Raw genomic sequence first — 15,611 nt, forward strand, 5'->3', positions numbered from 1 at the left:
ACATTTGAAACACAAAGAGATATCCAACGAGCTGGTTCTTAATTTTTTCTATTTTAAAAAGCCAAATCTGCAACAACAAAAAATTTCAAATTCTTAAATCAAAAAAATGTTACTGGTTTAAGAAACAAGCCAAGAGCCTCCAGTTGTTTGTTGTGGGTTTGGTTTTTTGTGTTTGTGCTTTGGAAGTTTTTTGGTTTGCTTTGGTTTTTCTTCCCCCCAGTACAAGAAATTCCAGCTTTGAAAGAGGGTCATAACTTTCAACATCAGCAAACTGGGAAGTATCTGAGTTAAAACAAAATACTGAAATGTGGCAGATACTGAGCAAGTAATCTCTGAAACCTACAAACATTCATGGGATTTTTTTTTTTTCCACTGTTGTCATTCTAAGAAGTTCTTTAATCTCAGTTCCTACCTTTCATGAGTCTTTTTCTTCCTAAAAGCACTGTAACCATCAGTCAAGAATCAGAAAAGGAAATAGTTGTTTTTTTCTGCTGCCCAATTTCACAGCAAGTCTTTTAAGCTGGATAACATCAAACTTTAAGTAATTTTTAAGTAATGAAGTTTCCATGTAAAAAAGTAAAACAGTTTTTGTAAGCAACATTTATTCTTTAAGCATCCCTCCCCTACTTACTTTAACATTTAAGAAAGATGATCATTTAATCTCCTACTCAAATCGTAATTCATTTAAATAAATTGCCATGTGTTAGATGTGACCCTGAACAACCTGATCTAACTTGAAGACTAACCTTGCTGCCTTGAGAGAGAATAGTGCCTTATATCTTACATTCTTCCGAATTGCCATCTGACAAAAGATCTCACACATTTTTCCCAAAAGTAAACGTGGAAGGCTATTACAAATAACTCATCACCACAGAGTTGTGTGTTAAAAATACTGACACCACTGTGATTTTTGCACAAGATGGTATGATAGTCCCTTCCTCTTCCAGCAAAGCCTGAGACTCTGTCATTCAAATTATGGCCCACATGACTAACAACTGAAGTCCCTGTGCATAAAGCAGATGATGACTCATCTGCTTATAATGGTAAATCAGGGTTGGTTGGAGCTTCAGGAATTGCTGTGATTCCCAGAACACCAGGATGAAGGATCATCATTTTTTTATCAGAGTAGTTTCATTGTGCGTGTTCATTACTGTGAGGAAATGCAATTAGTACATATCAGTTAAAAATAGTCCCTTAACTAGATACCATGTACAGAGCTGTAGAAGAACCACCTATGCTACATAAACTTTTTCCCATTTTAGCTCTACATCTACAACTTTACAGGTATTTTGGTGGTTTTTTACCACTTTTCTTAAATAAAAAGGCTTTTGCTTTATAGGAAGCTACAACTGTGTCACAGTAAGCTGTGAACACTTTTAGTGCAATAACACACTCAAGTCACTTCAGTATTTGAGAGTTGACCAATGAAAGAAAGAACCAAGCCCCATGAGAGCAAATGCTGCCTCAAAATACCCATTTTGAAACTGTCAGCCATTTTGCCTTTAGATATGACCATTCTAAAGGCCATCACTGTTTTTACTTGCCTGTCACCTACACTAGTTTCAAAACAAATTATATAGAAAAATGTGATCAGGAATAAAAATAAATGTCTGTGATAGAACTTCAGTGACACAATCTAGAAATATTTGTCATGCTTTCTTGAGAATAAAAATACTTGGGAAACAAGCTACTCTTTACAGTTGAAAATAACCACATGAATGATTTCTCCTTTATTGATATATATAGGAAAATCCTGCTGCCATACTTAAGGATAGCCATAGTTGATGAGCTTACGAACAAGTAAAGTCCTGCAAGCCCTGACATACTCACCTAAGAATTTTCTTTTCCCTCTTACAATAGTATAATTCCTGTGTATATATGAAGCAAGAAAGCAAGGCAGGACTTGCAAGACAAGAGTAAGGAGAAAATACTATTTGAGTAGCTGTAATAACACTACTACTATCTAAGTACTAATAACAATATAGTCTTATCAAGAGTTCTAAAACAAAATAAATGTGTAATATACAAAGTGTCTGATGATCATTCTCCTTAAAACATGATAGTGGAAGAAGAAGTGGGTTGCAAGAGGGTTTGTTTTTATGAGAAAAATCTGAAGTTGAAAGGCAGAAAAAGCCCCATCAGTCAAGTGTCCATATTCTGTTTGCTGACCTTGTCTGGGCTACATGTGCAATGAGAAGCAGACAAGGGTGGGCACCTGAACTCTATTCAACTGGTTGCACAAGAAAGTGCTGCACCCATATTGCAGCTTTTTATTGTAGGAAATTCTGCTTAGGCTATAGTACCACTGAAAAACAACCAACAACTTGATAAGAAATAAAATGCAAGACCCCTGGTACTTGTACACAGCAAATGGGAATTGCTTGACGGAACAAGCGTTTTCACGTGATACAGACCACTACTTCATTCTGCATACACCCCTCCTAGCAGACATGCCTGGGGGAGGTTTTCCCTCTAGTCATCTTATTGCTGTTGTGACAAGTTCAAGAAATTGTTCATCATGCCATTCTTCTCTCTCTCTGCCTGAGGGTAGCTCCTACCTAAATCACAATCATGATTTATCCCACAGCATATTAGATGCTAACTTAAGCACGGATAGGGGGCAGAGGTAGTGCAGGGAAACATCAGCAGGGAAAATAAAAAAAAAAATCTGTCTTGATTTTTGGCTCAATAGGAAAGTTTTTCAAGATTTTTGTCCTCACTAAAGTCTTATAAGCCACTGCAGCCTTGATTGTGAAATAGGGGATTTGACTGATAGAGAATTGTGTACATGGAGTTGCAGGTGGCTATACTGAAGGCGTATCTGCATGATTTAGACACACCTTTTTATCAAGGCTTCTCCTAGGACTTTGCAGAAACAATCTTGGCAGACCCAGAAGTGGCTGCTGTGCTTTAAAACGTGCAAGTTGAAACACCAGAACATGCTTTGCCTTGAGTCTTTTGAGGCTCTTTCAAATGACAGAGGAGCACACTTTCCAAAAGCTGTGTCTTAGACCGTTAATCATGGCAGATCACTACCTGAAAGTGACTTTGCTGCTGCTTGTCCAACCAGATTAGCACAGCAGTCTGCAATCTATAGCACTGACATAACTGGTTGTTTACTCTTTATTTAATGATGAGGTTCAGCTTTAACTTCTCCTGTGGCATGCTATTTCATTTGATACAAGAATAAATGCCAAGGAGGCAGAGCTCATTATCTAACAATGTCCACTTCCCTAGAACAGATCCATTTCTCATCATCCGTGGACCACAAAGGATGCATTAAATGTAGCCAGCAGGTACATAAAGGCTTAACCAGAGGAATGTTAAGACAGAACTAAAAGCCTTAACTACTTTGCAACTGACCTCTGTTTCCACACAGGAAGCCTTGCCCCAGATCAGAAAGAATGTCACTCTGCAGCCAGAAAGAGGCACCCATTGAACAATGTTAATGGGCTACTGCTGTGGAACAGGCAGGTTCAACAGCAAAACAAGCACAGAGGTGTTTTGGAAGAGGAATATACCCACACCTGTCTTGTGAAAAAACTCACACCTGGTGTGATCAGATTGCAGGGTGCATTACTTATTCCACTTAAACAGCTTAAGATAATTAGTGCAGGGGGTGCTGAAAGCCATGTAAGGCAGTTTATTGTGAAAACTGTAAATCATTCTGAAAGCCCCAAAGGGGATTCAGGGCTCTGCACAATAACTGCAGCTAAAATACTCTGATGACATGTTTAACACAGCTGACCCCAAGTCAGCTGTGGTTTCACAGTTAAACTCTGGGCTGGTTTCACATAAAGGGGAAGTTTGCCAAGCTGCCAAGTAATACGCTTTAGCTGAACAGAAAGGAACAAACCCTAACAAGCAGGTAGAAAGGACCAAGTTAACTCATTCCATCCGAATAGACTTTAAAAGTTGACTGTCAGGGTTCTTAATGCTCTTCAGGTTTAATTTGTTCTTCAGTTGTTAGTCAAAGCTCTCTCCCACCTTCAGATAAAATATTTTTAAATTATACTGACCTGTTTCTGCCAGATATATTTTAATAGTATCAATGCAGATTATTTAATTCCTTAAAAACAACTGGATGGTTCATTTTTTTTTAATTGTTTTTATTTCTGTGCTATGCCTTTGGACTAAACACATTATAAATATGACCAGAGAAAACTAGTTATTCATTTAGAATACAAACACAAGTCAAGTAGCCCATCTGGTCTTAATTCCTTTTACCAGTAGTTCAGAAATGCTTCTAACTCTTCTTTGGGGATGAAGCTATCCTGCAGTGTAGGTCAGCTTTCAGATTATTTGCTTCTGGCAAAATCCCTGCTATTGAAGTTAAGATGCCAGGGCCTCTTGTGTATCACAGAAGAATTATATGCCTAAGAATGGTAGTTACCAATGCTTCCAAGTACCAGACCATGGTTCAGATTCAAAGCGAAGTCTCACTGACTCAGATTAAGCTCATCCAGTAAGTGTTCTCCAGTAGGCAGCCAGCAGCAGATGTTTCAGAAAGATTACGGCAAGGCACATTTCCCTCAAAATCCACCCACTACTCTGCAGCTCTTAAAGTGAAAAGTGTATTTATAATCACAGTTGAAAGGAAAGATCACAGAACACCTTAAAGCAACACTTAGAATTTTAACAAGAGAGATGGCAACTTCAGTCCTGTTTAAAAGGAATTCACACTTGTACTACCCATTGGGGGACAGTAAGGGACATTAGTGATTCCACAAAGTAGGTAACTAAGCCCAACTATAAAATTTTGACTCCAAACTCTTGTTATCTTAAGTGTTCATCTATGGTAACTGAATTTCTTAGCTTCAGCTTTTAGCCATAAAACTTTTTGGAGACACTTCCCATCCTTCATCCGCTACAGTAAGCAATCAAAAAAAGATATTCCACATGTTGCTTCTTAAAGAGTCATTCAGAAATGGCTTAAAAAGAAATTGTTTTGCAACTTGAAAAGCCTATTCAAGTCTCTCAAAGTCAGTTTTCTTCTGAGTAGAAAGGAAAGGTAGTGACTCTTTACAGTCCACCTATACCATTGCTCAACAGACCAGGTCTTGCATCTGCTTTAAAAATACCAGATTTCTCTAAAGCTTAGGTCCTTAAGCATAAGAGGACCAGTCAGAAATTCACCCAATATTACTTTAATCTTTGCTTTTTAATTACATGTAAAAATACTGGATAAAGTATATTTTGATATTACACTCTACCCTGAGCAATAAGCTGGCCAGCTAGCATGTTATCGGCATCATCATAAAGTCACTAATAAGTTGTTGGCATACTTCCATACCATTTCTATTGCTTAACCACAGGTGAGGGCCCACACTTAAAGCATATTAAAACTAGGACCACAATCAAGCAAGGGTTAAGAAGTACCAATGCACTGTCAGGCACTCGGCTTCTTAAAAAAAAAAAAAAAAAACAAACAGGAGTTGAAGGCATCTAAAAATTAAGTTACTTACAGCAGACCAATGTGGACAGCAGCTAAGACCTCCACCTTCATCAGGTCCCACTCTCCAGATCAGAACATACCATAGGATCACCATTTGAGATTTAAGAGTGATTCACAGCCATCTTTGACAGCTTAAAGCCATCATGCATTAGAAGACAGAAGGCAAATATACTGATAGCCCTGAGGCATGTAGAGATTCTTCAGTGTTCAGCAAGTCCATCCATTCTCTGTCCCCAATTTAAAAAACTTCTTAGGCAGGAAATTTGGTATCACTGCCTGTGCCCTCACCACATTTTAATATATAAGACAGACAAGTGCTTATGTAGGGTACTGGTGGTTCAGAAAAAAAAATTAGCAACGCTTTTCTGTGTACACAAATGACAAATACACTTAATAGGTAAAGCTGTCAGTGGCTGCAGCCTTGTTTGCCAGAACAGTACCTGCTTCAGTTGATTTAGTTCTCCATACAAGCCAAATTTCAAAATGAGTGTAAATGTTTATAGACCAAGCATTTAAAACCATAGTAACAGCAGAAGCAATTCGGACAAGCCTAATCATTTTTCTTTGTAGATCAGAAAACCAAACTGTAAAGAGATTTTTCCTGTGCAAAAAAACCTAATCCGTTAATTTATTGAGTTACCTACTGGCTTACACAATTACGATTCTAAATGTGAGCTGCTCAAGCTATATGCTAACACAAGCAGCAGTAGGTGGGGACCCACAAAGTTGGCAAACCCTTGAATTCCCCACCTTTTCTACAAGGAAGTCACACCAGCCATCTCAAAGACACCAGTTTCATTCTGACAGATCGCTCCTTTAAGGTACTTTCAGTAGAAAAGATACAACTTTAAAGCAATGCTTCAAATGACATGTTACATATTTAAACAAAAGCAGACTTAACATTTCTGTGCAAATTTCATTCTTCCACCCATACGTTAGGAAATGGGTTCAACAGAAGGTTTAAGTTACAGATCACATTAGTTTAGAATTAACAGTTAAGTACAGCATTTTAACACTACAGTCATCTAAACAGCATGTTGTGGGAAGTACACTGCACATTGAGAACTTTTAAAACATTAAAAGTCAGATATTTTATATAGATTTAACACTTGCCAAAGTAAATTCTGTAACAAAGTGATTTAGCATTATGCATATAACACTGATCCTTAGGCAAACATGTACACATTAAACCAATGAATCTGAGGACTGTGAGGAATGTTATAGCTGGTAGGAGTCTGCTACAAAATCCTTAAGGATGCATTGCTATGATGCAGTAGATCTTATTTCAGGACACTGGGGAAAACATTTAGCAGGAGACCTTATACCAGCCACTTTAAAGCAAGCAGACATTTCAAAGTTTTTTGGTTGCCAGAAGTTTAATCTTGCTTCACTTCACCCTTTAATTGCCTTTTCATGCGTGAATATGGGCTAATTGTGTCATCCATCACGAAGTCATACAGTACTTTTATCCAAGAGTTATATTGTGGCAGGTTGTCATAGTATTCAGCTGCTATTTTCTTCACCTAAAGAGGAGATATGAGGGTTTTTTACTATTTATATTAGCACCAAGCCTCACAACTTTACAATCCTCAACCCGTAACTTAATGCAGAGCACTAAAAGTTTCATTTTTGGATGTTAGATGAAAGGCTACTAGTGCCACAGTGTGAAAGTTTCTTGAAGGAAAAGGCAACTCCCTGGTTAAGTAAACTTCATGTGAAACTTTTACACCGAAGTTCAGCAGAACAAAGTCTGCTAACACTGTCCATTCACTGTGATGTGGCTCACCAAAACAAGCAGTCTGGTTGCTTGTGGAAGAGGGTGACTCAGTTCGGTGCTGACTCATAAGAGTATTGCTAAAAAGAATGTTTTAAGTGCTAGGATGTGATGTTTAACACAGCTATTTTTACATGTAGTTTCAAACCTCAGCACTCAAAAAAAAAAATCTTACTTCTGAGAAACACCTTGTTTCTGAAGACAGACATTAAAGAATTAATATTAACTGCTTCCAAGAACTCCATTCTCAGATGTACATACTGACTAGACCACCATTTTAAAAGAAGAGCTGGAGTTTCGGTTAGATCTCCTTACCAGTATTTTAAGGCAAACCACCTAAAGCCTTAAAAACCTGAACAGAATAAAACTGATTTTTCACAAAACTCTATAGCTTTAGACAGAATATTGATCTGTACAAGCAACAAACAAACCCAAGATATTTGCACGCTTGGTTTAGAGCTAAAGGTCATTTTAATCTGTCATCACACCTCTAGAATAGTGCATCTAGCCAGTATACTTTTACTCAACAGTAATTATTCCCAGCTCACTAGTACCCCAGCTGGAATCAAGTGTTCAGTACTTCAGTGATGTTTTAGCACACAGCATGGAAGAGTCCAGACCAATCAAATTAGCTACACTGTTCTAAAAGAAAGCTTTGTTTTCTTAGCAGAGCCATGCATTAACAGTCCTGTAGCAGAGATGGGTATTTACCTCTGCAATTAGATAGTTGAAAAAATTGTTCCCTATTTATGACTTAAGTACTGCTGCAACAAGAGAAATGCTGGTTTCACAGCACAGACCTAAGTATTGAAGGTGGGTTAAAACAACATCAGCTGTATTTGACAGGTGAAACCTGAGTAAGATAAATATCTGTCTTCTACAACAAAACAAAACAAAAAAACCCAAACACAAAACCACAAAACACACAAAAAATGAAGTCCCAGCAAACCAATTCTAGAATTTAACTGCCCTGCTGAAGAAGTGCTGGAGTAGTGCTTTTATTTACAGTTCCACCACTGACAACAGAAATAACCATCAAGTTTAGACTAGAGCACAAGCTTACAAGGTCTTGCTATCACCAAGCGCAATAAAGCTACAAGACCAACACCAGAGCTGCTGCCAAATTGCAAATTTAGTGCCCAATGAAAACCACCTTTCACTGAAGGCAAGTTAGTTGTAGGCGTAACCCTGGAAGGCTGCGTTCCTACGTTCCAACTAGGAAACACATATATAAAGAGAATTAAGCACCTGCTTAAAATAAACCAGCAAAGATTGAAGTGGGCAGAAGCTAGTTTGAAAATTCACCTCTGCTACTCATACAGATGTGACAGGTCGAAGTCTTAGCTTTGAAGCCTTAATTCTGTCAGTATACAGCTGAAACTTATTTAGGGTTCAAAGGTTTTCTTACCAGAGGAAACTGAGCTGCTCCAAACTACAAAGCTGTTAAATATTTGTCAACAGTACAATAAACATTAGCAGTACCTCAAACTCTCTTTTCCCCACCAGAGAATGTCAATGATAGAACAGACTAAGGGATAAACATGCATTACAATACTGTCCTTAAGATTTCAGAGAGCCAACAAATCTCTGAAGGTATCTGCAACTTCTTAACTAGTTTTCCGCATAAACTGCAGAAACCAAAATGCTGGTTGTAATTACAGAAAATGAAAGTTACTGCAAAGCACAAGACATGTTTCCTCCCCTCTCCTTTCACAGAAGGGGCTTGAGCAGCCAGCTCATTGGAAGCTTGTTCAGGATATCACTAAAACAGTAAGTAATTATTTTTCATTATTCAACTCAGAAATTGTTCTAGAGGGTTTTTTGTTTGTTTTTTTTGGTGGTTTGTTTTTGGTTTTTTTGTTTGTTTTTTAACCTCCCAACTTCCATTCTTCTACCTATCAGTGTTCTACCTGACTTAAGTTAAGGTAGCACTTAAGAAAAAGTAATAACATTGGAAGTAAACTTACCAGTGGAAGGCTCTTGCCAGGAATATTGGGGAAGTCATGATGTTCATTGTGATAACCAACATTAAAAGTGAGCAAATTAAGTGGCCCATAGTAGGAATAAGTTTCATGTCCTTTTAAAAACATGTAATGTTCAGCTATGAAGTGTCCTGATATTGGGTGCAACCCAAGTCCAAGTATGGAACCAGCAAGCATGTAAAAGATGGATTTGACTCCCCATAAATAATATATCACCACATCAAAGGAAAGCTGAGCCAACAAATTGATTATTTCAAGTCGAGTAATGGGTTTGGGATTGATGCAGAGAGGTCTAATCGCATAGAAAAGGGGCTGAAGAACAATCCATATGAACTTCCTAAAACGAGTGCAGAAAAACCAGCCTTCAAAGTTGGTCGGAATGTCCACATCAATTCCATCACCTCCTAAGTAACGATGGTGATCCATGTGGTATCTCTTGAAGGATATGGAGTATGGGAGACCAAGAGGAAGGTTGGCAAATATTCCAAACCACCGATTCCACATGGCTTTGCTGTTGCCAAAGGCACTATTGTGAGAGATCTCGTGAATAGCCAGAGTCATGGAGTGGCTAATACAACTCCCAAAAACATAAGCCCAGAAGATGACCCATTTCCAGTCCAAGTCTTTAACCAGATAGAAGGCAGTCAACTGTGCAAGAACCATCAGCACAACCACCCAGATCAAGTTGTAGTCTGGCTTCATCAAGGCTTTTATCTCTGGATGCTTAGCTAGATGGGAAAGAATTACACCAAAAAGGAATTATTTAGCAGCTCTCCTCACAGCCAACTATCCCAATTACATTACAAAAGCACGTTATCATTTCTTCCTTTCCTCCCAATTAGGATATGTCTACAAAGGCAATGAAAATGCACCGCCTTTCCACTTGTGACATTTGTGGCTATAAATAAACCTTTAGGATTAAATAATGTAGCATTTTTTGTGTTGTTCGGCAACTAGACATGTACATGGCAAGCACCAGAACCACTTCCAGCCTGCCCAGGAAGGAAACGGCTGTAAATTGACAACCCACCAGCAATTCAGAAGCGCTTGAGCAAGCTCCGCTGCGATTCATCTGTCTTACTTAAAAGGGCGCTGATTTACCACCAATGCTGGGTGCCACCATGACCCCTCCGTACGACACACCATCTATTGATAAGGGCCAGCGGACACCTTATCAACGATCCGTCTGCTCTCCGCCCGCACGAAGGGCGCAGCGGCGGCGGGCGGGGAGCGGCCGCAGCCACCGCGGGGAGCGGGAACCGAACCGCCGGCAGCGCCGCCCGCCCCGCGGCTGCTCAGCGCTCGCTTCGGACCTCAACATGGCAGCGCGGGCCGCCCGCTCCATGCCTGGGGGAACGCGGGCTGTGCCCCCGCAGAGGACGAGTCACCACCTCCCCCACATGCTCCTTCCCGTCCCCTCCCCCGCCAGCGCCGCCAAGGCGGCGGCTCCCGCCTCCACGCCCGCGGCCAGCGCCGCTCCCCTCACGCGGGCCGGGCCCGGCGCGGCTTGGCCGCGGTCGCCGTTAACGGCTGGTGGTGAGAGGCGGACCCCCTGCCGCGTCGCCTTCCCCGCGGCGCCCCCCGGCCCGGGCGGCCATTTTGTGGGGTCTGTGTCTCACCCCCCTCCCCAGCACCGCGCAGCTGGCAGCACCGTCACCCCGCCCCCTCCTCACCCAGGATCTCCTTGCGGCGGTCGGCGTGAGGCTGGTCCGTGTAGACCCACTCGAAATCCTCTCTGGCGACGGTGTTACCCATCCCGGCAGCGCGGCGACCCCCAACCACCCAGCCTGCTCGTCACCCTCTTCGCTGCGCTCCGCACCAGCCGACGCACGACACCCTCTGCACCGAACTTTATAGCGACGCGGAGGCGGTCTGGCAAGCGTCCCGCCCACCCCCCGTCCTCTCTGCCCATTGGCTGCTGCCGGACCTGTCAGGACTGACAGGTCCCGCCCCCTCAGCGAGAGCCCGGGCGGGCCGGGGTGAGGCGCCCGGCGAAGCCGCTGCCTGAGGGGCCGCGTGGCGGGCGGGGCCGCGCTGCTGCCCAGGGCTGCGGCGGTGGCGGACAAGTGCGGCGCGGGGGGATCCCGTGTGTCCCCCGCCTCAGGGGACAGCTCCAGCTACTCTGCCCGAGCAGGCTGCGGCTCCCCAACCTTCCCGCTGGAGGCGGCGGCACTGACTCATCCTGCCGCGGCCTGCGGCCGGCGCTCAGCCGCCTTGCGCCTCCTTGGCGGCCGCAGGGGTTCCCCAGGGGCCATGAGGCGCTGCCGCCTCAGCGCAGCGCGGGGGTGAAGGAGCCGCTGAAGCCGGCAGTGCCGCTGCCTGCGCTGGGGGTGCCTTTGGTAACGCCGCATGTACAACTAATACTTAAGGAGAGAGAAAAAACTCTCGGCTGCTAACGCAGGCCCTGCCCCAGGGATCGCCCCCGCGCCACGGGAAGCCGAAGCCCCTTCACCGTGGACAAACTAGCCCCTAAGAAGCTGGGCCGGTGAAACCTCACCGGCTTCGAGTTGCCCCGCCCCGCCTCTCCTGCTGCCTTGAGCGTTGTTTGTGCCGGTGCAGCTGTCTGTGAGGATTCTGCCCGTCTCAGCTGCTGGGCCAACCGCCCAGAAGCCGCCGCGATGGCCGGGCAGTCCTGTCCGACCCGCTTTCTTCAGGCTGGAAAAGGAAACAGCATCTTACAGCACCTCTTTTAAAAATACTTTTTTCTTTCCCAAAGGTAAGAGACAAATGATTGTGAGGACTAGCTCTCATTTGTCCAAAATCTAAATTTCTGTAAGCTGCCTAAAGATATTTAGCTACAACTCGAAATGCCTGTACAAAGGTCTCCGTTTTCTTCATTTTTGTGGGAAGGTATTTTTGAGAAACTCCTCTATAAGAACTAAACTCCGTTTAATCTGTCCCTGCATCAGTTTCTCTCATAGTATTGACTGTGGGCAGTTCAGTTACAAAGCTTACTTTATGTGCAAGTTGAATGACTGCTTGCTTGGAATTTTAGTTGTCCATAAATCCACTCAAATTAGAATAATCTGAATCAATAATAGTGCTAAAAGCAACACAGGAAGTTACCACAATGTAAAAGATACCTTATTAAGCTAATATGAATATCTCAAGGTTTATGATGCATCCCTTAAAGAGTATTAGTAACAATGAATAAAAAAGGATAATACATACCAGCTGCTAAAAGCCCCACATGCAGCTGTGCCTGTGTAGGTGAAATACAATCCCTACTTTAAAATGTCTTTAATCTAAAGTAATGGACAAAGCACAGGATCTATAACATAACAGCTTTGTGAATATTTTTGTTTACATACATTTTTAACCTGTGTGTATTGGGATACAAATTAGAAATGAGAAGGAGAGCAAGCAGAGGAGAGATGGAAAAGTTTATTCACAGCTTTTCCCTCCTTAGTCACATGAGCTGAATTCTGTAGACTTTGTAAGAGCTGGTGCAGCATAAGAGGTAAAACATACGTTTAGATTTCATCAAGGCACTTTGTCCCTGCAAAAGATGTTCAGTTTTACTTCTTGCTCAGTGACCACTTCACAATAAACCAGGAAATGCTTCTGAGTTACCAGTGTAGAAGCTGACTGCAAAACTGCCAGGATCTCAAGTGTTTCGCTCAACTGCACTCTAAACACTGTACATAATGTTTCTGAAAATGTTCCCATCTTCTTGTAGTTCAAATATTAGCACTGCTATCTGACATTGTGTTAGAGACCTTCCCATCTATGGGAACGATCCTGCCAAAAGAACAAATGCATCTGTGGATGCGGAAAATTGCAGCTGTTGTGAGGAGCATCGGAGGAGAGACAAAGTATCAAGAGCTGGGTACACAGAGGCAGGTTTATGGCACCGCAAATGTATGTAAGTTTGTAAATGGTCACAGGTTTCAGTAGAGTAATTAAACAGAAGACCCCAGATTTATAAACTAAACATTCCATAGCAGCCAAACAACTAAAAAAAATATTAAATAGTAAAGTTTTGGAAAAATTAATTGGAGTGCAAGGTGTTTTTCCTATTTAATCACTGTGCTTTTCTTGCTTAAGCAATCCATATAACAAATCCAGATTTATTATGTCTTCAGCAAGCTAACAGGTTTTGTATCTGCTGTTTTCCCTTCTGAAGACAAAGAGATCTGGTACATAGTGTGTCTTCAGCTGGCACAAAGCTAGAACAAAAATCCTTGACGTAAACCAAAGCTGGCAGCACATTCTCGTCCAGACAGGCAGGTGAGATCCAGAAAACACAACTGCAAGAGCGGAAGGCGTGCAGAGAAGTGAGCTCACCCAGTTATGGTGCAAAGTTGCATAGGAATGGAGTTGCAGAGTATCAGAATAGTTCACAACTAGCAGACATATTCCTATTAAATACTTCAAACTGAATTTACTTATGAATGAAATAACAATCTGTACTGTAATTTGCCAGGTCTTAAAACCATCAGGAAAACCAAGAAATAAGGTACTTCTCGCTTATAAGAAAACAACCTACCTCACCCTATTTTCAAGAGGCTCTTGATTAAATTCCTTAGGCAGTCTTAGTGCTTCCCACAATTAACTGCTAAAGATCTCAGTAATAGCAACGAAGTTTCTGTTCAATACAGTGTTATCTTTCAAGAAATTACATGAAGGCATCGTCCTAACATTAATGACCTATTGTCATTAACTTGCTATGCCAAGTGTCAGGACTGGAGATAACATTTGTTTCCTCTCTGTTCTTTAATCTGAGAATTTTATCTTGTTAAGCAAGTAGTCTTTTTTCCTTCAGGGCTTTCACCTATTACATCTATTAGCCCTTCTTTACAAGGCGATTGCATACTGTATTTTTATACAAGTTGTTCATTTTGGGGAGCAAGATGTGGCTGCAAACAGCTTTTCCCTCAAAAAAGTACCATTGTGGTATCTTAGGGTACCATTTTTTCACCGTGTTCACTAGATACACAAATTTGTAAATGAAAACAAAACAAAAAACAAAAACCAAAATGCAGTTTACAGAGCAAGTTGCTTTTTTTAGGAGAAAAAAAAAGCAAGCTTGAAAAGAAGGAAAGCTAGCCTCACTGATTTTAATCTATTTTAAGAAACTAACTATAAAAGACACTTATTATTGCTTTATTGTTCAACCCTGAGATGTCCAGTTTCAGCCTTTTCTACAAGTGCTAACACTTAACACTGGCTGCAAATAAAATTATTTTTCCATGTAACTTTGTAAACTCCATCTTATTCTCACTAGTTTGAGGTTTTTCCTTGAACAGATTATACAGTCACTGATCACTACTAATACTGGAGTTTTTGAGGCTGATGTACCAACTCACACAAGCTTATATAGAAATCTATAGTCAAAAGTGATTTAGTTTTACTTCAGGCTATTTATCAGGTTGTTTATATACTGCAAAATGCATCTTTTTTTTTTTATTTAATGAGAGATAGTATGGTGCCAGAAATTAAAGTTCCAGCTATTTGCTCTATGCGATTAGCTCGTTCTGTTTTCTACATGCCATCTATACCACTGGTGTATATTCCAGGCTCAGAGACATCTGATTCTGGTGTCTCTCTGCCTCCCAAGGAAGTGAAAAGGAAACAGTGGTGAATGTTTGTTGTGACATTTCTCAGAGCTTATTCATAACCACCCCCTCTACCCATTAGGTTTTGTGGGCCTCATTCAATTTTACCGTACTGGGTAGCACACAGGATCAGGATGCACCTGCAAATTTCCAGCATGTGATACTTCCTTGAGCTGAAGGTTCCAAGTTGGCACCGTTCACGGAGAATGTTTCATGTTAACAATAGGCCATTGTTGTTCTTTACAGCTCAGTTTACACACCACTAGAGATTCACTGACATATAAACAAATAGTAATTTCAAATAACCTGAAACTATTCATATATTGTGAAGGTGGGGGAAATTGTTTGCATCTCCTAGAAATGAATAAAGAAATTACAATGAAATATATTAAGGGATGTATGAATAAACTTTAAGTAAATGTAATTCACAGGTTTCTACTTGTGTAAAAGTACTTAACGACAACTATCTGGTAATTAGACCATTACATGTATTTATCATCATGAACGACCATTAAATGAATTTGTATCAAATGATACACAGTAATTATAGTTATCATGCTAACCCTTTGATTCAAAATTATTATTTTTTAAAAGATAAAGTACATGCCAGTAAATTTAAACTGACAGCAGACATCTGCCTAAAGAGATCTTTAACAGTAAAAAATTTCTGAGCCATGAAAAACCAGTAGTAGCAAATGCTCCTTTAACAGTTTGACCTTTTTTCCACATAACCTTTTACCACTTCCTTGATGCTTTTCTTAAGAAACATGCCTTTTTTTAGAAGACACAAACTATCCAACAAGTTTATTTAAAAATTAAATGTCTTCCAAAAATTAGGCATT

At 41.0% G+C, this 15,611-nt stretch overlaps 1 protein-coding gene across 1 annotated transcript; it reads right to left on the reverse strand.

Moving 5' to 3' along the window:
* Positions 1-1,700: 1,700 nt before the first annotated feature.
* On the reverse strand, positions 1,701-11,057 carry DEGS1 (delta 4-desaturase, sphingolipid 1). The gene is made up of 3 exons (XM_082047946.1): positions 10,885-11,057; positions 9,197-9,939; positions 1,701-6,978 (listed from the first exon to the last, which is right to left on the reverse strand). The coding sequence occupies exons 1-3, from the start codon at positions 10,964-10,966 to the stop codon at positions 6,832-6,834; spliced, it is 972 nt and encodes a 323-aa protein (XP_081904072.1). The 5' UTR covers positions 10,967-11,057; the 3' UTR covers positions 1,701-6,831.
* Between the last annotated feature and the right edge of the window lie 4,554 nt (positions 11,058-15,611).

Source organism: Streptopelia decaocto, assembly GCF_964273445.1.
Source record: "Streptopelia decaocto genome assembly, chromosome: 3".
NCBI lineage: Eukaryota > Metazoa > Chordata > Aves > Columbiformes > Columbidae > Streptopelia > Streptopelia decaocto.